This window comes from Papilio machaon, chromosome 17 (genome assembly GCF_912999745.1).
Source record: "Papilio machaon chromosome 17, ilPapMach1.1, whole genome shotgun sequence".
In the NCBI taxonomy this organism is placed as follows: domain Eukaryota; kingdom Metazoa; phylum Arthropoda; class Insecta; order Lepidoptera; family Papilionidae; genus Papilio; species Papilio machaon.
The window spans coordinates 1201774-1228475 of record NC_060002.1 but is presented as its reverse complement, the minus strand read 5'-3'; the positions used below and the strand labels follow the sequence as shown (position 1 = coordinate 1228475).

The window sequence follows — 26702 nt, the reverse complement described above, 5'->3', positions numbered from 1 at the left end:
TATTATATCCACTTTATCTATTACACTCGTAACAAATTATATCTCGCATGTAAGCAATCATAAACAACACTTTATAACCCACCAGCATGTAACCTAATGCATATATGTTTTTACCGTCATCATAATATAACAGTCCCATTTTGACAGCCAAGGAACAAAGATACTCTGGTAACCACTGATCTCGATAAACACGTTGATCTTGGCTTGGAAATGACAAATTTTGTTTCGTTCCGACTTAACGCGACAGTTAATGTTTGACAGTTAATTCAATCTCAAATAAGAATCATTACCACCGCTATTAACCGTTATCGTCAACGCGAAGATGGCAAAAATCAAATAGGCACAAAATACCACGGCTAATAGCCTGTCCATGTATAAAGACCAGTGCTGTCAACTTAAAAATTTTATTCAGTATCTCACGCTCATCAAGTCACTTTTAAAACGTCACATTGACAGCTGTCAAAATCAAGATTATTATATTATGACAGTTATAACACTGGCAAGACAATATTTAACTAAGAAACAACATAAAATAGGCTTAAAGCCGCTTTGTACAAAAATTCATTATTCTTTGGCTTCAAACCACCTGGAAAGCGTAAATTATACATCGTGTAAACGTTTTTTTTTTTTAATTATAAATGAGTACAAAATAACGTGCACAGTTAATTTGCTCACATAGACAAACATTAGAGACGCAATATTAAATAATATTACAAAAAAATGTAATTTCGTTTGTAACACAGGACGTTCGAGTTCCCATTTATTTAATACTTATAAGCGAATAGCATTATCCTAAATTAAACAACGTAACACGTGAGTTAATATATTAAATTATTTTATTGTATGAGACACATTTAAGCCAGATATTAAGACAATTTTAGACATTGGTTGTAGACAATTTGTATGTTCAATCATAAAAAAAATCAAGATTTTATTTCAATTAAAGACAAGTTTTTATAAATAATAATAAAACAATAATTTAAAGAATAGTTAAATTTTACGTAATTCATTATTTCCTCTACAACAAAAGGTAAAGTTAATAAGTTTTTAATGATAAAAAAATTTCAACAATTTCCAACACCGGTTTTAAAACCATCGACTTAAATCTGATTACAATAAACATAAAAAAACAACCCTTTGGATGGCCATACATGGACTGCTAGTGTTCGAAGATGGCCGATCTGCTGTACACGAACCGCTGTTTTTAGTTCAAAAATACTTAACAGCTATACGAACATTTGAAACAGTCCGTGTATAGCGTCGTTTAGACGACCTGCGTCAATTATTAACATGTATAAACTCTTTCATAAACAAATTAAGTTATGCGCTAAGTATGTGTAATTGTTGCTACTAAATGCGGTTTCTACAGTCACACACAAAAGCTATTATGTGACAAAAAAATATTAATATATTTAGATAAATAAACAATAACGTTTTGACACGACTGTACTCGATTAAAATTTAAATATATTTTCTATAAGGTTGATAAAAAAAATACAAGACGGTAAACAAGTTTCACATAAAAAATGGCTAACAATTTAAAATATTTCATAAAATTATAAAATTGGAAGAGACAATTGGTTTAAAACATTATAAAGGTAAATAAAATACATGGTATATAATGAATCACAAAAAAAAAAGTAATAGCAAAACAGCTTACAGTAGAATCCGTTTATATCGTATATATTGCCCAATCGCCAACATCTTACCGCTTTTTAATAAATTTTATACCGGTTATTGTGACCGATAATAAAACAACTTCGTCAGTATTCGGCTACAGCAGAAAAGACTTTGATAGTATGGCGTATTTTTATTTCTCTTCGAGGACATTATAAATCGATTCTACTGTATTTTAAATATAAATTAACATATTTCTAAACGCATCGTCATTGATAATGGAAGATGACTGATGTCAAAAATTTTCATTAAATAAAACAAATAGTATTTTTAGACTCGTCAAAAGTAATATTTTTGTGGCTTTGGCACAAATAACAGACTATAAAAAAACTATTTCAAGCTAATCAACAAAAACAGGTATAAAGTTTGTGCAAAAATAATTAAGTATAGAATTTAAGTAACAATCAAATAGATTATTTTATTGGAGCAAACTAAACTTTGAACTGCATTCCACACACGTACAATCACAAATAAAATTGTTAAAAAATATTTTTTTAATGATTGCACATTTATATAGTAATTATGTTAACGATTGTACATGTTCCAAATCTTGATTAGGCAACATTCAAATAAAAAACATTTTGTGCCCATTTTGACAAAAAAATATGAATTTTTTAATGATGTTTAAATTATTATTTAATTAATACGCAATCATATTTTGTTAATAAAATACATAACCGTATAAATTTTAGAGAGCGATTAATTAAATATTTACAAAAAATATAAAAAAAAATTACAACATAAAAAAAAATTCAATTCATGAAATTTAATAAAATTTAAAAAGAATAGCATATTTTTATGCTTTAACTGTTCTTTGCATAAACTGTTCTGATAAAATTTTTTGAAAACTCTTCTGCCGTAGAAATAGTTTCGATTCACAATTTTTTTTCACTGGCTTACTATGTAATAATATTAAACAATAATAAAATACATTAAAATCAACTCCTACTTAAGGTCAACAAAGAAAAAAATATTAGTTTTTATTGTAAAAAAAAACTGAACAAACATCGTGTCATCTACTGTAACTTTAAAAAAATGAAGTAGTGTGGAAAAATAATTGAATTTAAGATTGAAAAAAAAGTGTAAAAAAATAGAAAAAAAACATGCAAAAAAATAACACAATAATAGAGCTATATTAAAGATTGACCTACCAAAGACAATATATTCATACTTTTATATATTTATTTAAATATTATTATACACGAACATCTACATAAAGCATTATATTTTGTGCTTGATCCACCATACATACCAACCCTTAACATAGCAACATCTAGACAACTTTAATTTTGCCAAAAATCTCCAAAAAAAAAAATCACGCCACATCCAAAAAAAATCCCACATAACAAAGGCGGACAACCAAACGGTCACAGCTCAAAACACTCAAATAACATTAAAAATCAGGCAAATCATCTAAAAAACACTATAAAATTTAATCTTACAACATAAAAGTTAATTTAAAACTTTGGTTATTATTATTAAACTAGTACCAAATAAAAAAAGACAGACAAAAAAGATTCGTGTGATCGACAGAACGAGACAAAAAATACCTTTATGTGCGTGTTTACTATTATGTACAAAATATATCTAAATAAATATAACATTTCATAATAAAAAAAACATTAAAAAGCAAAAAAAAAAACATTTTAAAAATGCCAAAACATTAACCCATAGCAAAAACAATTTTGATTGTTATTATACAATAAATAAAAAATAATTCACAACATTATTTGTACTCAAAGTACACAGAAAGCGATAAAAAAATAAAAACAATCGTTAAAACTATTAAACGTGATGTTATTGAACGCAATTTTGATATCATCTGACAGCTGTCAAAATAATTTCGTCGAACGGCACTTCCGTTGCGCGGTAAAGTTGACAGCTGTCAAAACGACAGACACAGATTAAAACAGATTCATCAAATGAATGCAAGCGTGGAATAAAACTTATAAAGTGAGTATTTAAGACACGAAATGCTTAGCAATAATAAATACTTATTTTATCGTACAACGCAAGACTAGAAGCGGGGATAAACGTATAACTAGGAACCAACTAACTAATTGGCGAAATAAACACCATTAACTTGAGTTTTCACTAAAGAAAACATGTACAAAAACATGTTATCGTTTCATTACAAAGAGACGAATGATGACATCATATCTTTGTACATGTTTTTTGACACTGGCAACCCTCATTATTACATAACATGCAACACATCGTTCTTATAACATATAAAAGCACCTTGCCATCAATAAATCAATGACAAAAAAGCGGAATTTAAATAGGAATACGATTTACAACACCGTTAAAACAAATATAGTCTATGGTATAGTGTTGTATTGAAAATTTACAGAACAACTTTGCTTGTAAAATTTCATATAAACTCAACATGGACAATATAACAACAGATATAATAAATTTTGACACTAGCGAGATGTTACTGAGATATATAACAGTCAATAAAACCACAGACAAAAAAACAGATCCTCTTTTAAAAGATTCCTTAAGAATTTCCACTATTAGAAATACCCTATCCGGTAAATTGTAAGCAACAAATACTCTTCAAACTATATCTGATTCTATTATATTCTAAAAACAGATCTTTATTATTTCATAAAATCGTAAGGCGAAAATTAATATTGGTCTTGAATTGTACTAATATTTGCTCGGGGCACATTAATACCTAACTACAACTTTCACGGCTACGATATCGTATATCCTATTCCTATGTACTACGAAACTATTGAAGTAACGTAAAACCATATCGTAAAGAATGCTCAGTGAATCAACCCTTCCACTCCACCCCCCCTATAGAGGTATAAACCCTCCCCTTTGTGACAAACACGCGATGACACGCACACGAATTACAATATACTACTATCGAATGGGGTTTACTTATTCCGCCCACCGTTCCATTGAACGCTGTGTTGCCAACTTATTCACAAGATTGCCATGTGAAAAAATTATAAACGGCCACCATTAAACTGGCAACACCACGTCATCCAACAACTCAGCATCCATCATGGATCTGTTACATCCTTTTTTATATTTACAACAATAATTGCTCTAACCTTTTTCAAATTTAAATATTAATTCATTATAAGGATCTCAAGGGAAAATATTATCAAGAAGCTTGATCTCGATTTTTTTTTTTTGGTTAATATTTTTTTCTTTTTTCTTAATTTAATCCGCGTGAAAGTGAACTTCTTCAGCCCCCAAACATACATATACTCTTGTGTTTATACTAAATTCATTTATAATTCCTTCAACATATCGTATATAATTTTTTTTTTATATTTGTGTGTTGACTCATATTGTAAATGTATAAAAGCGTCTATCACAAGTCTGGTACATTTTGCTGGCTAGTATTTCTCGTGGACAGAATCTCATAAGAAATCAAAGATTATAGTTAGTTAGTTATTTTTTTTTTTTGGCCAAATCATTTATAATCTGTAACGAGGTAGTGCTCTGTGCGTGAACTGTCACCTTTTTAACATCTTTCAATTAATTAAGACGATGAGAATTTTCTAGACCTCAATTAATTTTAACGTATATAATTTTATTTATTCAACAATATTATGGATATATTTTTGATGTTTGTGTTTTTTAGTCTAAGAGTTGAATAAAAAGACATAGCTTAATGACTTAAGGTCATTAGAAAAAAAGGCACAGAATCCATATAACAAAGCTTAAATACTTCAATTTAATAATGCAATAATTATGCATTTATGTATTAACAACGATTTTTTTAAATTCAACTAAGCTCAAGTTATATCTGTTTGGATTCTCCTTTTGTATGGCCTGATGTCTTTAAGCAAATGCCTTTTTCAAGCAATAAAAAAATTAACATGACAGATGTCAATGTCATTCACGTCATTTTGACAGATGTCAAAAAGGAAGTTCACGAGTAGTGTTGAATTTCGCTTGAGGTAGGTCGCGTTTCAGTTTTCAGCAAATATTTTAGAAGACTTTCTATTATGAATAGCTAAGATATAACCAGACTGTTCGGCCTAAGTCTAAATGGCGGTCGAAACGTTACAGGTCGTTTATTTTTTCAATGAAACTTCGGTCTAGCCCTAATCCGAAGCAAAGTGACACTAATGACATTCGAGCCTACCCTAATCTAAATACTAGAGAAAGATACAAGGATAATATGTTAAAAAAAATAAACATACAAAAAAAATAATACTTCGATCAACGATGACGTATCGCGAATTAAAAAAAAAGACCGTTCGTACGGTTATCTTGTCATGACTAGACAGTTGTTGGCATTGCACTTAAAATAAAAATATAAGATAAAATAAACCTCAGTCGACGGAACGACAGCGGGACCGCAAAGTATGGCACTGACGGGGACTATGACGTCACTAGGGTGATGACTTCTGATGACGTCACTCCTGACGTTCGAGCGATAACTGAGTGCGACGTCACACATGCGAACGCTGATGACGTCACTGGTGCGATCGCTAGCGGTGACGTCACTGTTGAAGTTCGAGCGATTACTGAGTGCGACGTCACACGTTCGAACGCTGATGACGTCACTGGTGCGATCGCTAGTGACGTCGCTCCTGAAGTTCGAGCGATTACTGAGTGCGGCGTAACACATGCGAACGCTGATGACGTCACTGGCGCGATCGCTAGCGGTGACGTCACAGGTGCGGTGACCGTGTCAGGCGCGCCGCGCCCGACTCGTTCAGGCGACCGGAGTCTTATCGTAGGCGGGCTGCGGATTGTAGTCCTTGTTGATGAATGAAAATCCTCTAAACTCCTCCTGCAAAACAAAAATACATTTAAAGATTTAACGTGTCAGAGTAGAGAAAATTTTAAGCTTTCTCATACTAAGCCAACACTAAAGAACCCCCCTTTAATTAACATAAAATATGTCTAACGCAACTTTTTTAGAGTAATCTTTTGATGGACAAATGACAAACGAGCAACTAATCACCGGAATTCGCTAAATTAGCGAAGTGACCGCTGCCTCTATAGGTAGAAGACTATACTTCTACAATAGCAGATGTGTTGGAAACCTTTAATAAACAGAGAAGAGGACAAACAGAAGAGGATATTTCTCTTATCTACGTGGTGGAAAAGTCTGGACCAGGACTTGATAGTCCAGTCTAGACTAGTATCGATGCACTGACCTGGTTGATGGCGCGTACCACGTCAGCAGGCACAGGGGTCAGCACCGGCTCCTCTTTGGTGAACTCAGCATCGAAGTTTGCAGCTTCGCGCTTGCTCTTCTGCAAACAGAAACATTATTGATATCAATACAGTTCTACTAACGGAACTGACAGATAGACGGCGCTGTCTTCTTCAATATTTTTTTCGGATTTATGCTATAAAAAGGTAAAATGAATAAAAGATTTAAAATGTAAGTCAAGTATATAAAAAAACCTAACTGTTCTCCTTATTTGTAGGTCTGTGGATGGATGAATGGGAGCGAGAGTGAGTGTGAGTTGAGAAAGACGAAGACGTGAACGACAAGTGTTTATTGATAATTTAAAAAGTGTGAATAAATTAGTAAGTGAAGAGAAATCTTTCATTTCTACCCACCATTAAGACCACAAATATAGCCATATTAGACTTTAAGAATATAATTATTAAAAAAAAGAATTCAAATGTATATAAATATCAAACAATTCAATAACTTGTCAATCATAAACGAATGACTTAATCTTGGATAAAGTATACCGGTCAATATACATATCAACGAAAAAAAAACAATTATTCAGTCAGAAAGATTATGTAAGGGTAGATAAAGGATAGATTGTACGTACGACTTTAGGTCTAAATGGGGGACGCAGACGGCGCTGCGCAAGCGCTTCCCAGTCCATATCGCGGAAGAATGCATGAGCTCGGATACCTGCAGCACCTCCAGCAACACCCAGCCGACGAGCAGGACTCTTCGTCATAAAACCTGCGCATACGCATTGTAATAAGTAAATAAGATTATTCATCTATATATATTAAAAGAAAGTCGTGTTAGTTACACTATTTATAACTCAAGATCGGTCGAACTTATTTAGCAGAAACTTGATGAGGAGGTAGCTTAGAACTAGAAGACGGACATAGGAACTTTTTTATCTTGCGTGCATTTTTTTTTTATTCCGCGCGGACGGAGTCGGCGGTAAAAGCTAGTAGGATATGAAGTAAATAAGATATTCCAAAAATAGTTATTTCCTAGTCATCAACCGCAACGCGGGAATACTTTCACTTTACGACATTATAGTAGTATTAATAGTCATCATCAGCTCATTATACGTCCCCACTGAGGGACTTGGAGCCTACCCTTAGGGGTGACTAGGTCATAGTCAACCACGCTAACTCAGTGCGGGTTGACTTCACACATATCATTGAATTACTTCTCAGATATGTGCAGCATCACGATGTTTTCCTTCATCGTAACAATGTCGGATAAATGTACATATGTAAATCGAAAAACGAAAAACACATTGGTACATGGCGGGATTCGAACCAAGGACCTGCAGATTACAAGTCAAGTGCTTAACCCTGAGCCACCGACGCTCTATTATCAATAGTACAGTAGCTAAAATTTATTATTATTTAAAAACTAACTGTGGCCCGCGACTCTGTCCGGGCGGTATTAAAAAAAAAAAAACATCATTAATAGACAATGTTCCACATCTATGCCAAATTTCATGGAGATCCGTTGAGTCATTATGAAGATAACTTCTAACAAACATCCATCCATCCATCCAATCATTAGTAAATATAATTATTAATCTGAAAAGAAAGACTAGAACCTTTAAACACATAATAACATACCTTTAAGTATAGAGACGGCATCTTTAGACAGCCAGACGGGGTAGAGTACATCATCATGGAGGATGCTCTCGAAGAGATCATCCTCGTTGTCTGCCTCGAATGGTGGCTGGCCTGCCAACATCTCATACAGCAGCACACCCAACGCCCACCAGTCCACTGAAGGACCATACTCCAATTCTTGAAGAATCTGTAAGTAAATCATACAAATTTCATCTATTAAACTATAGACAGATTTATTGTAACACTAGCTTTTACCCGCGACTCCGTCCGCGCGGAATAAAAAATAGAAAACGGGGTAAAAATTATCCTATGTCCGTTTCCTGGTTCTAAGCTACCTGCCCACCAATTTTCAGTCAAATCGATTCAGCCGTTCTTGAGTTATAAATAGTGTAACTAACACGACTTTCTTTTATATATATAGACTAGATGTCGCTCGCGACTCCGTTTGTGCTGTATTAAAAAAAAACTAAGTAAATATCTATACATTCTTCCAGACTATGTTTTAAAAATGTGCCAAACTTCATATGAGATCCGTTTAGTCATTCTGGAGATACCTTCTAACATACATCCATCCATACATAATCTAAAATGTCGCTTTTATAATATCAAAATACATACAGAATAGTATCAGAATTTTAATTTTTTTTAGCTACTGATTTGCAAAAAATTGCAAACATTATGAAGCGCTAGATTCTAGCTAGATATTTGTTGGAAAAAAAACAAAATGCACTTTATATGTTTACCTCTGGTGCGATGTAATCTGGAGTTCCACAGAATGTAGTTGTAGTTGCACCATCTGAAATAAAAAACAAATAAAATTAATGGATGGTTAACTTTATGTACACGATATAGCTTTATCTTTGCACAATTATAAAAAAAAAAAAACTTCTTTGCACATGCAAAACAACCATATATAAAAATATGATCCTCTTTGCATATGCAAAACCACTATATACCAACCTATGATGCCCTCTTTGCACATGCCGAAGTCAGCGAGCTTGCAGTGACCCTCGCTGTCGAGCAGGATGTTGTCCAGCTTGAGGTCGCGGTAGATGACACCGTGCGAGTGCAGGAACTGCAGCGCCAGTGTCACCTCCGCCGCGTAGAATCTGACATAAAACAATGTCATCATCATCATCAGCTCACTATACGTCCCCACTGAGGGGCTCAGAGCCTATCCTAAGTTAGGGGTGACTTGGATATAGTCAACCACGCTGGCCAAGTGCGAGTTGACTTCACACATATCTCTTCATAGATGTGCAGGTTCTATCACGATGTTCTCCTTCATCATAAACAATGTGCACTTGGATATTAAAAAAAATTCAAAAAAAAAAATACATAATGTGAAACAGTACCATAGAGTATTCAAAATCAAACTACAAGACCTTGGTGATAGAATCCATGAATCTTACTAATATTATAAATGCAAATGTTTGGATGGATGGATGTTTGGATGTTTGTTTGAAGGTACCTCGAGAACGGTTCAACAGATCTCGATGAAATTTGGCATTGATGTAGACCATAGCCCGATGTAGATGTAGCCATCTAGATGAACACATAGACTTCTTATTATGTTTTTTTTTAATTCCGCGCGGACGGATCCGCGGGCGACAGCTAGTATTTACTAAAAAGGGAACCTCCTTACTTTTCAAAAACACACATTTTCAATTTGAAACTCACCTAGCCCTCGGCTCATCGAATTTCCTAGCCCGTTGTATCTGGAACATGAGATCCCCTCCATCCACGTACTCCATGACGAAGAACAGACGCTCTCGTGTCTGAAAGGCGCAGTGCAGCGCCGTGAGGAACGGATGACGAGCCGCCAGCGCCAGCACGCGCCGCTCCGTCAGCGTACACTCCACGTCGTCATCTTGGATTATCGCATCTTTCTTTAGAACCTTCACAGCATATACCTGGAGAAAAATATTAAAAAGGTACAAGAATTTGTCTGTTGTGATGTAATTTTTATGGTTTACAGCTAAATATGGCGGATATTACATTACCTTAATCAAAATTACGTCTATATCAGTCTCTGAATAATCTATATATATAAAAGAAAGTCGTGTTAGTTACACTATTTATAACTCAAAAACGGCTGAATCGATTTGATTGAAAATTGGTGGACAGGTAGCTTAGAACCAGGAAACGGACATAGGATAATTTTTACCCCGTATTCTATTTTTTATTCCACGCGGACGGAGTCGCGGGTATAAGCTAGTAAAAAATAAATTTGCTGTCCAAAAAAAGTATGTTTTTTTAACTAAAATATCAATATTAAACACTAGCTTTTACCCGCGACTCCGTCCGCGCGGAATAAAAAATAGAAAACGGGATAAAAATTATCCTATGTCCGTTTCCTGGTTCTAAGTTACTTGCCCACCAATTTTCAGTCAAATCGATTCAGCCGTTCTTGAGTTATAAATAGTGTAACTAACACGACTTTCTTTTATATATATAGATTTTCCATAGTAATAAGATAAAAAAGACTCACTTCATCTGTGCCCTTCTTCTCAGCGAGCATAACTTTGCCAAAGGATCCTTTGCCAAGCACCTTAATGAAGTGAAAGTCCTCGAGGGAAACCTTGCCGTGCATGCAGCCCTCCGCACCTTCACCATCACCACCTACAGTTCATCACCACACACGAGTTACTACCTCATCACCATAACTTTAATATGGAACTTGGTCCTTCGAGTCGGACATAACATCTATTAGATATGCATTTATGAAATTATATCAATAAGTTATATTATTGCCAGTTTTTAATATATATCAGCTATTTAACGTAATTTTTATTACGGTTTTAAGTTTAATTTAGTGAGTTTTGTAACTAAAATCGATACGCTAATTTGAACCCATACCTCACTATATTCAAAGAAAACCCATTACTTGAATACACTATTATAAACTCTTTTTCTTATTGTCTAAATACATCTAACCTATTAAAAAATGGAAGTTTCCCGTTGGGCTGATCTACCGATCAATCGATCCAATGGGATTTTTTTCCTAATAACCCGATTAAGGTATAATCTTAAAAACCCAAAAAAATCAACAGATAATTTACTTAGACAAAGTTCCATAAACAAAAAGCCCCACCACCACCAAATGTAACGAATCTAATTTGGAACCTTCATAAAAAGTGAATATTTCTTCAAGATCGTCCCAATGCGAGCGCCAAGATGTGTCATTATCTTGTATGACACAGTTATCCAATAGATTTGTTGTGTCATCTGTGCCTGTACGTCACAAACATATAAATAAACAAACAAGTACATACAAAAGGTTGACCGTCAAATAATAATAGTCTACATTGTAAAGAAGATTTGTATTTTTGTATGTAACAGATAAACTCAAAAACTACTGGACCGATTTGAAAAATACTTTCACCATTAGAAAGCTACATTACCATAGAGTGATATAGGATATATTTGTTACTAGCGGTCGCCCGCGACTCAGTCCGCACGGAATTAAAAAACTTAATAAGTAGCCTATGTGTTCTCCCAGAATTATGTTCTACATCTATGTCAAATATCATCAAAATCCGTTGAGCCGTTCCGGAGATACCTTCTAACAAACATCCATCCATCTAAACATTCGCATTTATAATATTAGTAAGACTAGTTTTTTTTTAATCCCGTGTGAACGAAATCGCGGGACAAACCTAGTTTTACTATATCATAAATTTGAAAATTTTGATGGATGGATGGATGTTTGTTAGAAGGTATCTCCGAAACGGCTCAACAGATCTAGATGAAATTTGTTACAGATGTAGAACATAGTCTGGAAGAACATAAGCTACTTATTTAGTTTTTTTATAAATCTGTGAGTCAATCACAGTATTAAACAAAATTATTCTAGATTGCATATTACATTTTGAGTTTGACTATTCTAAGATTCCCATAATTTAAAGACATTATTACATTCATAATTTTTGACGGTCAACCCAAAGCGAACAAAAAAAACAGACAAAGCAACATTCATGAGACGTAAGCAAACAAAAAAAAAACCTTGGTATATCCCGAATATATCTTGAAGTTCAGCCCAGTGAGGACCCCACGCCACCGGGTGTTGGTGACCTATACACATGCAACTTAATCAAATAACAAAAAAAAAGCGTCCATTGATAAAAAAAAACAAAAACAGAGTTTTTTTGATTGATTAGTGACGTCATAAATAGTTCTATTGCTATTACACTCGTACAAAAATCTTTCTTACCGTTGGTTTCTGAAACCAAAATCTCTGACAAAAAATTTATAAAACATATTTATCTTCATCCCTGTCATTATCTTTGACAAAACGGACGGAGATTTTGGTCTCAGAAACCCACAGTTAGAACCTGTTTCACAATCTTATATTATGAATGCCAATGTTTAAATGGATGGATGGATGTTTTTTATAAGGTATCTCTCCAGAACTGCTAAACAAATCTCACTGAAATTTTACACAAATGTAGAATATAATCTGGAAGAACACATAGGCCATTTTTTTTTTCAATTCCACGCGAACGCTGTCACGGGCTACAATAAAATGCTGAATAACTAACAAATAATTTGAGTTTCACAGCATATTTGGAAGTGGAGAAAAACCAATGACAACTTTATTCGACATATAAGTACATAGTAGCTTGTGAACTTACTTAGAAATTATGAAACAGGCCCTTATTATTTTAATAAAAATAGATGATAATAGCCCAACCAAGAATATAAAAATCCTGGCTTGGGGGTGCTTTAATCAGATTTTCTATTATATTAATTTCTAATGTACACAAAACAAATTAGTTCCATATTTTTCCGCAATATGGCGAAGGAATATACTTGTTTCGGTAAAAACCCACAATAATTATATTTTATTGCGACTGAAGAGTGTATGAACCATTTACAACTGACAAAAATCAAACATATGGATGTATTACTAAAATTTTTAGTGATTTTATGTGAAAATAATTAATAAAAATAATTAATACACATATATTAATCAAAACATGCAAAAAATTTTTTTTTTTAATTACTTCATAACATAAAAATAAACAAACCTTTCTCATCATGTTTGTCATTTGGATCTTTGCTATCGGAATCACCAGAAGAAGCCAACTCCGGTGGGCCTTCGAGCAAAGCTGTGTTCAAATACTGAAATAAAATAATAAAACAATTAATTCCACTGCATTATTTCTATATGGCGATAACAAATCTGTATATTCTACTACTGAGAAAAGGAGTATAATCTGTTTTTATACCAGAACTAGCTCTAGTGGTAGATCCCTTAACAATAATATTAGTTGGGTGCACAAATGGGCCTCGTTCAGTGAAATACCACGACCACACAGAAGACAGGCTTGAAGTGGAAGTAATTCCGCGTTTGATCTGATGAGTGTGGTGCCGGAGGCCTAAATTTAGTCCTCTTTCCTCTCCTCCTAATAAGGATGGGGGAAGTGGATTTGATGGAAGAGGTGATGCATAGAAAGGAGAAATATTCTCTCTCTGTGCGTCCCCTTCTCTGTTGATTAAAGGTAAGCAACGCATCTGCATTTGCGAATGTCGATGAGCAACGATGGCTTCGCTATTTCAGCGACTTCAGGGGGCCGTTTGCATGTTTGCCTTTTGATATATACAAAAAAATAGCTGTCGCCCGCGACTCTGTCCGCGTGTAATTAAAAAAAAAACTAAATAAGTAGCCTGTGTTCTTTCAGACTATGTATGTGCCAAATTTCATCAAGATTGTGCCGTTCTAGAGATACCTTCAAACAAACATCCATCCATCTAAACATTCGCATTTATAATATTAGTAAAATTTCTATTCAAATTCACGCCTTTTCTAGCACAAAGTGTTTGCTAAATTAACTATTTAAAGCAATTGTTAATACATTGAGATAAAGAATAAATACATAGAGAGATACATGAATACAAAGAGGTATAAAAAAATGGGTAAGTAAAAACGGTTCTGGATTATATATAGAGGTTGACTGTTAGTAAAAAAAAATATTATACATTAAATACAATACCTTGGATGGTCTGGGACGTGGGTTCTTGTCCGGAGAGATGCCCATCTCGTTAAGAATCTCTGCCATCTGCTTGGTGTTGATGCCGCAGTTGTTGGCAACATTCTTCTGACAGCGTTTGTGCACATTCATCGAGCATACTAACATATAATTACATTTTAATACAATGGCTAAAGTAAATAAACATCAACTTAACATTTCATTGGTGGCTCAGGGGTTAAACAATTATTTTGCAATCTGCAGGTCCTGGGTTTGAATCCTACCATGTACCAATATGTTTTTCCATTTAAGATTACCATATGTACATTTATCTGACGTTCTTACGATGAAGGAATACATCGTGATGCTGCACATATCTGAGAAGAAATTCAACGATATGTGTGAAGTCAACCCGCACTGAGTCAGCATAGTTAACTATGGTCTAGACACCCTTAACTTAGTATAGGCTCTGAGCCTCCAATGGAGACGTATAGTAACCTAATGATGACCCTAAAGCTATTTATTACTTTTTTAATTGTCAATTATTTTGTGAAAATAGTTAATATATGGTTAGATTAAAAAAAATACCGAGTGACATTTCAAAGATAATCAATAAGAAAGGTCATAAACTGTTTTTTTTTAAACTATTAATGTTAACAAAACTAAAACGATCAACCGACTCATACATTCAAAATCAAACAATAAATAATTATAGATAGATTAATTCATTTAAATAAAACAATAGGCTTTTGTTAGATTTAAAAAAATGAATTCAAACACTAATGTATTTATAATTAGATTTTTGAATAATATAATAAATATGAAACATTGAAGCAAAATTCAAAACATTTTTTCTTTTAAAAAAAATAATAATAACATTGTCTAAATTTATCAAAAAAAAAAAAACTTATTGTTAAAATAGATAATATTTTTAATGTCTAATAATTATTATTATTAATAATTTTTTTATAATCTTACCTTCACATTGCAATCCCTGCTTGATAAGTCCGTACAGCAAAGATCCACAATGGTCACAGAATGTGAACCGTTTGTATGAATGAACCACAAACCGATGTGGTACATTCACATTGAAGCGCTGACCACTGGAGACTGTTACTCCGCTTTGTTGCTGATGGATACAAGGGTTATTACATACAGAATGTAAGGTTAAGGATTATGGATTCATATTTTTAAAAAAATATAAAAAAAATTAAAAAAATCGTTTTTTTTTTTTTTAATTAATGACTAATAACATTTTAAGTATTGACAGTATATTTTTTTGTGAATATTTTTTCAGCAGTGTACTATTCAACAGTAAACCTTTGTTTAAATTGTATTTTATTGTTTCAACAACTCACCTCCTCCTTCATTCCGGGACACTTGGTGACTACAGATGAGTGACATCGTTTATGTACCACGCAAGTGCACACTGAAAGAAAAAATGTAAAAACAAGTTGTTTTATTTTAAAGAAGCTGTCGACCGCGACTATGTCGTCGCGGAATAAAAATAAATTTAATAATTAGTCTATGTTTTCTTCCAGACTATGTTCTACATCAATGCCAAATTTCATCAAGATCTGTTGAGCCATTCTGGAGATACCTTCTACCAAACATCCATCCATCTAAACATTCGCATTTATAATATTAGTAAGATTACTTCTTTGATTTTACATTATTTTTACTAAATTTTACACTTGAAGATTAAAAACAATCAAATTACTCTAATTTTATTATTGTTCCAAAACATAATAAAGCATTTTCTCACCTTGACATTGATAACCTTGTTTGCCGAGACCCCTGGAAAAGAATAACTATTAAAGCAACATTTTACATACTTCCAGATATATAATTAACTAGATATTGCCCGCGACGTCGTCTGGGCAGAATAAAAAGGACTTTGGAGACATTTAAACTTTCGCATTTTTAATATTAGTAAGAGTAAGATTAATTCAATGACACTAAAGTTATAAAAGTACTAATAAACTAAAAAAGGAGGAAAAGCCATTAAATTGAAAAAGAAGACGTAAGGATGAAACATGTCAAATAGGGTTCTGGATTAATAATACTAGTGAATAAAATTACAAAATAACAAAAAAAATTACTTAACAGTTGCTCTTACCAGATAAACTCACGACAATGGCTACAAAAAGTCGGCTGACGAAGGAATGTCGCCATGAACTTGTGTCCATTTACTTGATGCACGCGGCGACGCAGAGCGCCCCGTCGCCGCGCGAACCCCGCACCCTCTTTGAACTCGCGCCCCCGATTCGAACGACCCTCTGACCCACCACCCCCTATAAATATAACACATACATATCAACAATACTATTTACGCTTCATGTCAAATCAATGTACCTTATGAAATCATCATAGCAATTAATTAGTTATGATCCTTGCTGTAGCAAAACAAACAGGAGTTAACTTTAAAAAATAAATAGAATATAGGGAAAACATATCAATAAGTTACCACACTTAGAAACTAACAGATAAAACTTTCAGTATCACCAATTCACCTGCTGAGTTTAGTGACATGGAACATAGGAATATATGTCACCTCACTCCAAGTTCAAGATGTTATACATCTAAAAATAAAACTATCATAACTAACCTTGAGAATTCCATTTCAGATCTATTTTCAGATGCAATTTGCCCTGTGGTTCTAAGTCCACCTGAAAAATATAGTTTCAATAAATATTTGTTAAAATAAATAGATATTTAGATATAACAATAGAATTTTAATATAGTCCAACCTGGAAAAGCGATACTCCACTATATTTATCTTATCCAGGTTAGAGTGTAAATATTTTTGTAATGTGATCTAGTGAAATCTCAAAGCACTAAAAGTTATATATAGTACTAATCTTTATTTTTTAATAATAAACAAATTATTAGTCAATTAAAAGTATTAGGTAGATCGGATAGTCATTTCGTTTTTTCTCGACTTAAGATTCGTGTATTTTCGACGAAGATACACCACGTCCTGGAAGGTCAGTTGGAATCTGATAGAGGCATTATTAAACATAGAAAATAGAAATAAAAACGAAATAACTTTCCGAACGACCTATAATGATAGAATTACAACTAAGACACTAAACATGGTACACTCAGTGTATAAGAAGTGTCACTGTATGAACACAAGTGTCTCAATTTATCTCTCAATTTATCTGTACAATTGTAAATAGTCCAGATATTAATATTGGATTTTGTCAAAGTCTATTCATACCTTAACAGAATTAACAGCTATATAAAAGAGTCTAAAATTATAAAAGGAAAATGTAACAAATATTTCATATGAGTCACAATTTTACACGATAAACAGGATGTCAGTTGGAACACGCTGGCTAATGTGTAATGACAAAGTTATCTTTTAAAGAAAGAAAACACATATCTTTAAGATGTTTCATAATGACCTAAATTAAAAATGTAACAATGTCACTGCCACACTCATTCATTAATTCACAGAGGCTGTTTTTAAAACATTATTTGTTTTTAATTTAAATAACACCAATGCAAATAAGTTTTTATTCTGTACTTTTCTTAGAATAATTAACAAATCAAGGTATTGAAAATACATTCTTATTTTAAATCTATATATATAATAGAAAGTCGTGTTAGTTACACTATTTATAACTCAAGAACGGGTGAATCGATTTGACTGAAAATTGGTGGGCAGGTAGCTTAGAACCAGGAAACGGACATAGGATAATTTTTACCCCGTTTTCTATTTTTTATTCCGCGCGGACGGAGTCGCGGGTAAAAGCTAGTGTATTATAAAACCAGACCAAAATGATGGGTAATTTCAAAGTATTTTAAATACTGACTTCATACAATGTTTTTTTGTTTGTCGATAAATAAATATTTACTATCACTAACAATATTACTCTTTGAATTATCAGTAGTTGTAATTTTATCTTATCTTAAAACTGATATTATGTAAACAAAATATTTATTTACAGTTTAAAGTCCGATTTAGACGTCAAAAAGTGCAATTTATAAATTTACTTCATGAAAATAATAAGTGATTGCTTTATGAAAGGAAAATAAAATGTGACTTACCCAAAAATCCGTAGCCTCTTTGTCTCTATGCATCAGATCTTCAAAAGGAATTGTGCAATTTGCAACAAAGTCATCTGGAGGTATTGCAGCATCATGAAACACTGTGATACCCAAACTAAAAACAGTAAACAAAAGTTTTAATCCTCTAAAATAATTTAGCATAATTTTATTAAAATATAGTTTTAAGCATACCTAGTTACATTGTGCACTTCATGTATAAATGTTTCATTCCAAACTGGGTCAAAAGTTTTGGGTTTCGTGCTTGAACGGTCTAGATGGTGCTCGTCGGCGTCGATCGAGACGTACGGGTCTATCGGCTGATCGTCTGCGAAGATATCGTGTATTTACAAATAATACCAACACCCATTTTGGTAAACATGTTACGCCTTATTCTTACGCAAAAAGCTTGCCATATAACGGAGTAAAATTGTTTTCATTGTTATAGTTGTTATTTGGTATTCTAGGTGTACATTATATTTATGCATGGACTAACCAGGTTTCCCGAAGGTCATGTTGTGCCGTTTCTGAAAGTCGGTCGGTCGGAGGCCCGTCGCCTCGCACACCTTTACACGCACTGTTCCGCTGAACATGGTGCTACCGACCAAAGAGCCGTATCACCAAGACCGCGCCGCCACACGATCACTTCCACACTATAAACCCACTTAAAATCATTGAAGGTGCTTCATAATTGAATTGAAATAGAAATAAAGTTGACACTGATGAGATCGGCCATGGATGGATGGATATCTTCTCTATGGTTTTTAATGATTCCCATTCCACTCGATCGGGGAAAAGTGTAGCTTTTGGTTTTTTAATCTTGTTACGTTCTGTGACAATTTTTTGAGTTGTTTTTTTATTACATTTATAAATTATACAATTTTTAACTAATATTGTAGCTATAAAAGACTAATACGAAGTTTAAAAATATTCGTAATACCATGAAATGTAACTATTCTTTCTACCCATTAATAGCATAAGCATTAAGAATTGAATTAAATTTTTGAATTAAAATTTAGTAGTAACTGACTTTAACTTAAATCAATAAAAGATACGATCAAGAGTAATCCTAAAATACTATCTACTTTGCAAGTTTTCATTTTATTTTATACTCTGTAACTAGAGTGCGCTATCTGTGCCCTTTTAGTCAAATTGACACTGACAAGTCAATCAGTCTTTCAATGTGTCAATTGTGTCATAAGTCAGAAAAATAACAATTTTGAGTATTCATCAAAACATGGTTAAGAAATAAAACATATCTATTGTTATTGTCAATCACATTAAATTCGTAAAATGGGTTTCTTGACAATTTTGAAAAAACTGCGACAGAAGGAAAAAGAAATGAGGATCCTAATGTTGTATCCTTTTAAAAAAAAACTTAATAGTTTGTCATGTGTGTGCCGCATTTCAAAAAACTTAATAGGTAGGTACCATCGCAATAATTTGTTGTATATTTCATTACTTAGTTCAGATTTCATGCAGAAGCGTACTTCATTAAGGTTATATTCTTTACCATAAGTGAAAATGAAGTTACCGAAGTTGGTTTGAAAATAAAAAGTTTTTATGAAAATTTCTTAACAATTAATACAGAGGTTTAGATAATGCTGGCAAAACAACAATTCTGAAGAGGTTTAATGGTGAACCAATTGATACAATATCACCAACTCTTGGCTTCAATATAAAAACTCTAGAACATAAAGGGTACAAACTCAATATTTGGGATGTTGGTGGCCAGAAATCATTAAGGTAAAGATTTTTAGTGAAGTTTCTAGTATATTCTTCGACATAACAACTTCATAGTAAATTTGTATATGAATGATTTTTAGGTTCTTTACTGGATTAATTATAGCAAAATTCTATATGTTTCCACAAACTAAATAAAATATTGTCGTCTTTCATATTATCTTTGGAAAACAAGTGTTTACAATATGTTTTAAATGGCTCTTCAGCTGCAAAAACTTACTTTATTATTGAAATTCAAAGCTTAGCTTATTACTGTAAGCAATATCTTGTTCCAAAAAGAATATATTGGACTAATTGTTTACTAAAATGTCTATATTTCAGATCATACTGGAAGAATTACTTTGAGAGCACAGATGGTGTTGCGTGGGTAGTGGACAGTGCTGATGCACGGAGACTTGCAGACTGCGCAAGAGAACTGCATTCATTATTAAGAGAGGAGAGGTTAGCAGGAGCCACATTGCTGGTACTTGCTAACAAAGCTGATCTACCCGGTGCATTGACGTTGCAGGAGATTCGAGAAGTATGTTGGTTACTGCATCATCCCTAATACCTTAGTTTATTGCATATACTTACAAAAAAAAAAAGTTATGGAAAGTTTTTCGTTGCTTTGCCTAAAATATAATTCATTATATTGTAAGATATTTGATGCAAAAGTATTTTAAAAGAATTAAACTAACAGCGAAATAATGAATTTAACTCTACTTCATAATAATCCTCGCTGTAGTATAAACTCAAACCGAACGTAAGTAAACAAAAATGTCAGACGTTTCGCAATGACGGATGGAAAGAGACTGCCTCGAGCAGCAGCGCATGCTTCCTTATAAAACCTTTTGTGTGGCTACCCTCAACAGTTCTAACAATATTTTATCAAAAATAGATTTTTTTATGAAAATTAAAAAATATTATTTATTTGTAAGACTCAAAGCTAACACATCCAGTGCTGACTCACTCTGCGAGGTCACTTTAGTATGTTAAAATCATTGTGTCATTGATTGTGTTATGTGATCAAGGATTACAGATACATTACTTTTGTGTACAAAAAACATGTCACTGTTTTCCTATTGTTTCTACTTCTATTGTTCCCTGAAGGCAGGCATGAAGTGGAAGCAAATCCGCGTTTCGTCGAATGAGTGTGGTACTGGAGGCCTAATTTTAGTCCTCTTTCCCTTCCCAACCTTATTAGGAAAGGATGGGAAGGGGAAGAGGATTTGGCAGGAGAGAGAACGCATAGGAAGGAGAAATATCCTTTTTCTGTGTGTTGATTCAAGGTATGTAACACATCTGCATTTGCGGATGTCTATGGGCAACGGTCGCCTCGCTATTGCGGCGAATCCAGGTGGCCGTTTGCCACCTTATAATATAAAAATATATTGTATTTACAGGCATTAGACTTGGACAGCATCAAGACGCATCACTGGCGCATAGTACGTTGCTCCGCTGTCACTGGAGAGAATCTTCTCGATGGAATGGATTGGATGCTTGATGATATTGCTTCCAGAATTTTTACATTAGACTAATTAGTCCACTTTTTACCCGACTGACTCTGGAGGGTAATGTGTTTGGTGTATATGTATGTTTTTATGTATAGGAGAGTTTGTAAATTCCATTGTGCATGTAAATCCATTCTGCCTGGAGGCCAAACAACTGAATCAAACAAAATCTTTATGGTTATGAGGAGACATTATATTCTTTCTCGGAGTGTCATAGTTTATTGTTTTGTTTGTCAGTCGGGTTTTTTAGCTTTTTATAATATTAAATTTAATATACAGCTTCTATTTAACTTTACTTTAGCTGTAGAGCTTTTAGGGTCATTAATTGTAATCTGTGACAAAATATGCTTGAAACTTTGTACTCATTTCTAACTTAATGCACAGATTTTGCTTTAATTTATCTATTTCAAGTAATTAATCAATTTAATTTTTAGAATTGTATAATTAGCTTCCAGAGAAGGCATTTGAGGGTTCTTATTGTTTATTTTATAAGGATAGGAATGCAAACAATGAGGTAATAAAAATGTTTTTTTTTTTTCACTCGTACATCTTTATCATAAATTACAGCAATATATCAACACTACAAAATGGAGGATCTGTGATTTGTAAATGTATATTTATTTCTGCTTTAATAAACTTTTTAATACAAAATATCTTTCATTTTTAGCAGACTTCAAAAAGAAGGAGGATATCAATTCGACTGATTTTTTTTAATTTTTTTATATGTCGTATTTCATTTTTTTATTGTGGCAGAACAGTATACTAATTATACTATTACATGATTTGCCATGTTTAAAAAAAGGAATTAACACATTCTGTGCCACCGACTCATCTGATGAATACATCATCATCAGCTCACTATACCTTCCCCTAAGGGGTCAGAGCTTACCCTAAGTTAGGGGTGACTAGGCCATAGTCAACCACAGCCAAGTGCGGGTTGACTTCACACATATCATTGAATTTCTTCTCAGATATGTGCAGCATCACGATGTTTTCCTTCATCGTAAGAACGTCAGATAAATGTACATATGTAAATCGAGAATCGAAAAATATTGGTACATGGCGGGATTCGAACCCAGGACCTGGAGATTGCAAGTCAAGTGCTTAACCCCTGAGCCGCCGACGCTCTTCTGATGAGTACATTTGAATTCTATTCCATTAATGTCAAGTCCAAAAGAGTACATTAAAATGTCTATGGCATATGAGAAGACACCATAAATGTGTTGAAAGAAAAAATTTAAATAAAAATAATCATTTACGGACTCAAATATTGCTTATATCTTTATTTGAAAACATTATACTTGTCAACTTGATTCACCATTTTTGTATGTCAACAAATTAACTACATGCACTATTGGGAATGTTCTGTATCTATAGGTTCTTTGTGTTCTGTAACTTGCACTACCGTCTCTTGAGTCTCTACATTTGTACTTTCTAACTGTGCATTAACTTCGGTCTCAATTTCTTTCGTTTCAGTAATAACTTCTTGCTGTTCTGTAGTGTCCATTTTGTTATCATCGTTTTCCTTTACTGTAAATATTGATAAGTATTAACAATTTACTTTTTTGCTAAGAATTAAGATTGTTTTATCTCAAATTGGACTTTTATAAAACTAAGACCATAAACATAATTTTACTAATTTAAATGCAAAAGTTTGTATGTATGGTAAGATCTGGATGAAATTTGGAACAGAAATTTCATTGTAGAATAATATAGAGGCTACTAAATTATTTTTTTAGTATATATTGATATTCATGAAATTAATTTATAACAATACTAGCTGTCGCCCGCGACTTCATCCGCGAGGAATTAAAGAAAATTGATAAGTATAGCATATGTGTTCTTTCAGACTATATTCTACATCTGTGCCTAATTTCATCAAGATCCGTTGAGCAGATATCTTCTAAACATGCATTCATCCATCCATACATCCAAACCATTACATTTATAAGATAAATAAGAGGTATAATTAACAATTTAATTCAACTTTATGCAGAAACAAAAGCTTACCAATATCTTCCTCGGCTTTATCCTTTTTAACCTCTTCAGTTCTATCTTCACCATCACTATCTTCTCTGTCTTTCTCATCTACATCCATTGCGAATTTGTTTCTCTTTCTGCCTGTATCATCTTCATTCTTAACAGTCACTATTTTTTCATTATTTTCTCTGTCCTTCTTCCTGTCTTCTGTTCCTTGGACTGATGGATTGTTCTCTTTGGTTGCTGGACCACGCCGTAGACATCTCTGCTCTATTCGTTGCAATTCCTCTTGGAGTTCTTGACGTTTCTTGATCATACATTCTATTGGAAAAATTATAGTGGTTATTTCTAATTTACTTTAGAATACACACTATGTATACATAAATTCCTAACAACTATTTTTTAAAGCAGTCTCCTGAGTCGCCAAAACAGCGAAGCGACCGCTGCCCATCGACTTTCGCAACTGCAGATGCGTTGTCTACCTTTACTAAACGGAGGAGGAGACACACAGAAGGAGAATATTTCCTTTTCTTATGCATGCCATTCTCCGTCAAATCCACATCCCCTTTCCATCCATTCCTTAAACTAAATAGGTGGGTAGGGAAAGAGGACTAAAATTAGAACCCTGGCACAACAATCATACCAGGAACCTCGGAATTGCATCAACTTCAAGTCTGTTATGTGTGTCATGGTATTTCATGGGGCAAGCCGGCCCATTTTTGCAACCAAGGTTGTTACTAGCATCTACCAATTGTTAAATTAGTTAGTTAGTTAGTCTTTATCCAGAGTTTATTTCGACTATTAGATTTAGATCCACTTTTAGCTGCCATAACAACTTATAGAGTAAGAAGCTTAAAGTACTCACTTCTGTATATAGGACCGTACTTTGCTGTAAATTTAATAATTATTACTACAAACTACATTTGAATATTACAATATTGTTTAAGATGTAACAGTCTGATAATGTAAGATAAAAAATACTTACCTAATTGCAGATCTAGAATAAAGTATATATAATTTTTTGTGGGCTAGTGTTAGTATATTTAATGAAATCAAAGACTAAGGACTAAGGAAATCAAAGATAGTGCTTTTTAGTCTAAATAAGCTCTGGTAAAAGTGGAATGGTGGAAAATGTTGCTCTAGACTGCTTCATTTCACATTAAAAATATTAGAATAAACTTACTTTCGTGATATTTTCTACTAGAATTCAACTTTTCCATAGCCTTTTCTGTCATCTTCTTGGGCAGCCAATAAATGTGTGGTCTTGTTTTTGTTAGAATAAAATTTGCAAGATCCTTTTGTGACTTCTCCCATTTCTCAAACTCTTCAACTCTTGCCATCTTCACCTCTAGTGCTTTGATTGTAGCTTTCTTGTTTTCCCTTTCAGCAAATAATGTTTTTCTTTCTTTCTGTTCTTTTTCTTTTTGTAATCTTGCCTGTTCTTCTATTTTACGTTCAACTTGTGCTTTCTTTTCCTCCTGTTGATGAAAATTTTATTAAAAGACTATAGTATTTGAATAACTTTAACGAAATGAAAGTAAGTATATCAAAACATCTTATATTGCTGCAAGTTTTCAACTATATGGATTAAAGTTACATCAATAAAGCCCCCATTCTGGCTACAATAAGTGGCCTTTCTCAGTGAATTATAAATATTTTGACCTGATTATCTCAGGTAAGTTATATTTTTTGTGCATATGTGTATTTGTATGTAAGTTTCATTGTGACCACCTGTCACACAAAACCAAACAAAACCAATTTTGACAAATGACTTGACAACTCATTTGATTCATATTATTCCCCAGAGCATCATATAGTCGGGATTCTGTTTTTTTAATTATTAAAGTGTTTTTGTATCTTTTTAAACTTATAGCTATTACAAATGGATACCTTAGTTTGTAACACAATTTCCTCTTGTTTGAACTTCTGTAATGTTCCAAGGAGTGATCCAAATATTCTTCTATTCCTTGTCCTTGCTTGTTCATCATCACCTTGTGCTCGTAGTACCGCTGCTCTGGTTGGCAACTCCCGACATACTGCTGACGGTACTTTTGCTCTTTTGACACTCGGAAAGTCATCATCACCATCACTATCTTGGTCTCTTACTGACAATCTTTAATGAAAACCATTCAATGTTATTGTAGATATCAAGCAATTTCACTTTCGGTCGGTCAGAAGCAATAAAAATGCACTGATTAAAACCTTTCGAAGAATCGATTTATTGGTAAAAAAAACTAACCTCAAATTAACTAACTTTCTGAATATCAAAATATGTCAATAAAGATTCTAATGTAATTGGTGATTATTAACTTCCAACATACCTGCTAAAAACTGTTTTAGTTTCAGTTTTACGTTTCCCTAACTGATCGTCTATCTTGTGATTTTTGAAATCCACGTAAGAATTCCGTCCCCCAGTTTGTTGTCCACCTCTTGTATAATGTGAAGATTGATTGAACCTACAAGTAAATGGTTATATGAAACAAATTAAATCAATAGTTACCGAAATTAATTTGTTGTTAAACTAACCTATCGTTGGGAAACCGTCCGGAGGTTTGGACAATTTTCTTAATGTTTTCGTCTATTTTAAACAAACTGCTCTTTTCATTTTCTAGTTGATTACGTAAAGACGTAAATGATATTGCTATTTCTGTCCCCATTATACTTAAATTAAGTTTATTTTATATCACGGAGCATTAACACAGCTAAGATTTACAACTTTTTTTATAAGTACTTTGCTTGTTAGCTGTCAGTCAACATTGCATAGATAATAAATTGTATTTGTACCGATTCGATTTTTTGTGCCTATGCTTGCCAAAAATATAGATAATATAAAATAGGTAACTATTGTTTGGTTAATTAAAAATATAGGATTGTTTTTTATTAAATATGTTTTAAAAAAATATATTTGTAACAATTAAATTTCAAATCTAGTAACGCTATTCACCAATAGATGTCACTAAAAGACTTAAATCCTGAAACAAAGTGCAAAAACCACATATTC

At 33.0% G+C, this 26702-nt stretch overlaps 3 protein-coding genes across 5 annotated transcripts; 1 reads left to right on the top strand and 2 right to left on the bottom strand.

Annotated features, from left to right (window-relative positions):
* Positions 1-5413: 5413 nt before the first annotated feature.
* LOC106708627 (protein kinase C) lies at positions 5414-19229 on the bottom strand. Of its 3 annotated transcripts, XM_045682030.1 has the most exons (20): positions 18985-19229; positions 18684-18816; positions 18492-18606; positions 17044-17104; positions 16555-16729; positions 16201-16232; positions 15794-15864; positions 15414-15564; positions 14460-14596; positions 13494-13587; positions 12469-12537; positions 11590-11697; positions 10955-11085; positions 10144-10376; positions 9424-9572; positions 9207-9259; positions 8464-8650; positions 7455-7594; positions 6819-6917; positions 5414-6448 (listed from the first exon to the last, which is right to left on the bottom strand). In XM_045682030.1, exons 1-20 carry the CDS (start codon positions 19079-19081, stop codon positions 6371-6373), a joined length of 2313 nt encoding a protein of 770 aa, XP_045537986.1. In that variant the 5' UTR covers positions 19082-19229; the 3' UTR covers positions 5414-6370. The 3 variants fall into 3 exon arrangements, with proteins under 3 accessions (XP_045537986.1, XP_045537987.1, XP_045537988.1); XM_045682031.1 differs by lacking the exon at positions 11590-11697; XM_045682032.1 differs by lacking the exons at positions 11590-11697; positions 12469-12537.
* A 430-nt stretch (positions 19230-19659) lies between these two features.
* Positions 19660-22042, top strand: LOC106708754 (ADP-ribosylation factor-like protein 2). Its single transcript, XM_045681903.1, has 4 exons — positions 19660-19846; positions 20079-20234; positions 20553-20751; positions 21614-22042. The coding sequence occupies exons 1-4, from the start codon at positions 19782-19784 to the stop codon at positions 21746-21748; spliced, it is 555 nt and encodes a 184-aa protein (XP_045537859.1). The 5' UTR covers positions 19660-19781; the 3' UTR covers positions 21749-22042.
* A 904-nt stretch (positions 22043-22946) lies between these two features.
* Positions 22947-26418, bottom strand: LOC106708713 (pinin). The gene is made up of 6 exons (XM_014500258.2): positions 26228-26418; positions 26023-26157; positions 25592-25814; positions 24885-25179; positions 23732-24022; positions 22947-23251 (listed from the first exon to the last, which is right to left on the bottom strand). Exons 1-6 carry the CDS (start codon positions 26356-26358, stop codon positions 23073-23075), a joined length of 1254 nt encoding a protein of 417 aa, XP_014355744.2. The 5' UTR covers positions 26359-26418; the 3' UTR covers positions 22947-23072.
* Between the last annotated feature and the right edge of the window lie 284 nt (positions 26419-26702).

Bases quoted from the DNA above. Each gene is read 5' to 3' on its own strand.
- LOC106708627 (XM_045682030.1), bottom strand. From the start codon at position 19,081: ATGTTCAGCGGAACAGTGCGTGTAAAGGTGTGCGAGGCGACGGGCCTC. The intron at 16,233-16,554 runs GTAAGAGCAACT...ATTCTTTTCCAG, and splicing joins CATTGTCGTGAGTTTATCTG to GGGTCTCGGCAAACAAGGTT. The intron at 9,573-10,143 runs GTGAGTTTCAAA...GTTTTATGTCAG, and splicing joins TTCGATGAGCCGAGGGCTAG to ATTCTACGCGGCGGAGGTGA.
- LOC106708754 (XM_045681903.1), top strand. From the start codon at position 19,782: ATGGGTTTCTTGACAATTTTGAAAAAACTGCGACAGAAGGAAAAAGAA. The intron at 19,847-20,078 runs GTATCCTTTTAA...CAATTAATACAG, and splicing joins GAAATGAGGATCCTAATGTT to AGGTTTAGATAATGCTGGCA. The intron at 20,235-20,552 runs GTAAAGATTTTT...TCTATATTTCAG, and splicing joins GGTGGCCAGAAATCATTAAG to ATCATACTGGAAGAATTACT.
- LOC106708713 (XM_014500258.2), bottom strand. From the start codon at position 26,358: ATGGGGACAGAAATAGCAATATCATTTACGTCTTTACGTAATCAACTA. The intron at 24,023-24,884 runs GTAAGTTTATTC...TTTTTCCAATAG, and splicing joins TAGTAGAAAATATCACGAAA to AATGTATGATCAAGAAACGT. The intron at 23,252-23,731 runs GTAAGCTTTTGT...CAATATTTACAG, and splicing joins TAAAGCCGAGGAAGATATTG to TAAAGGAAAACGATGATAAC.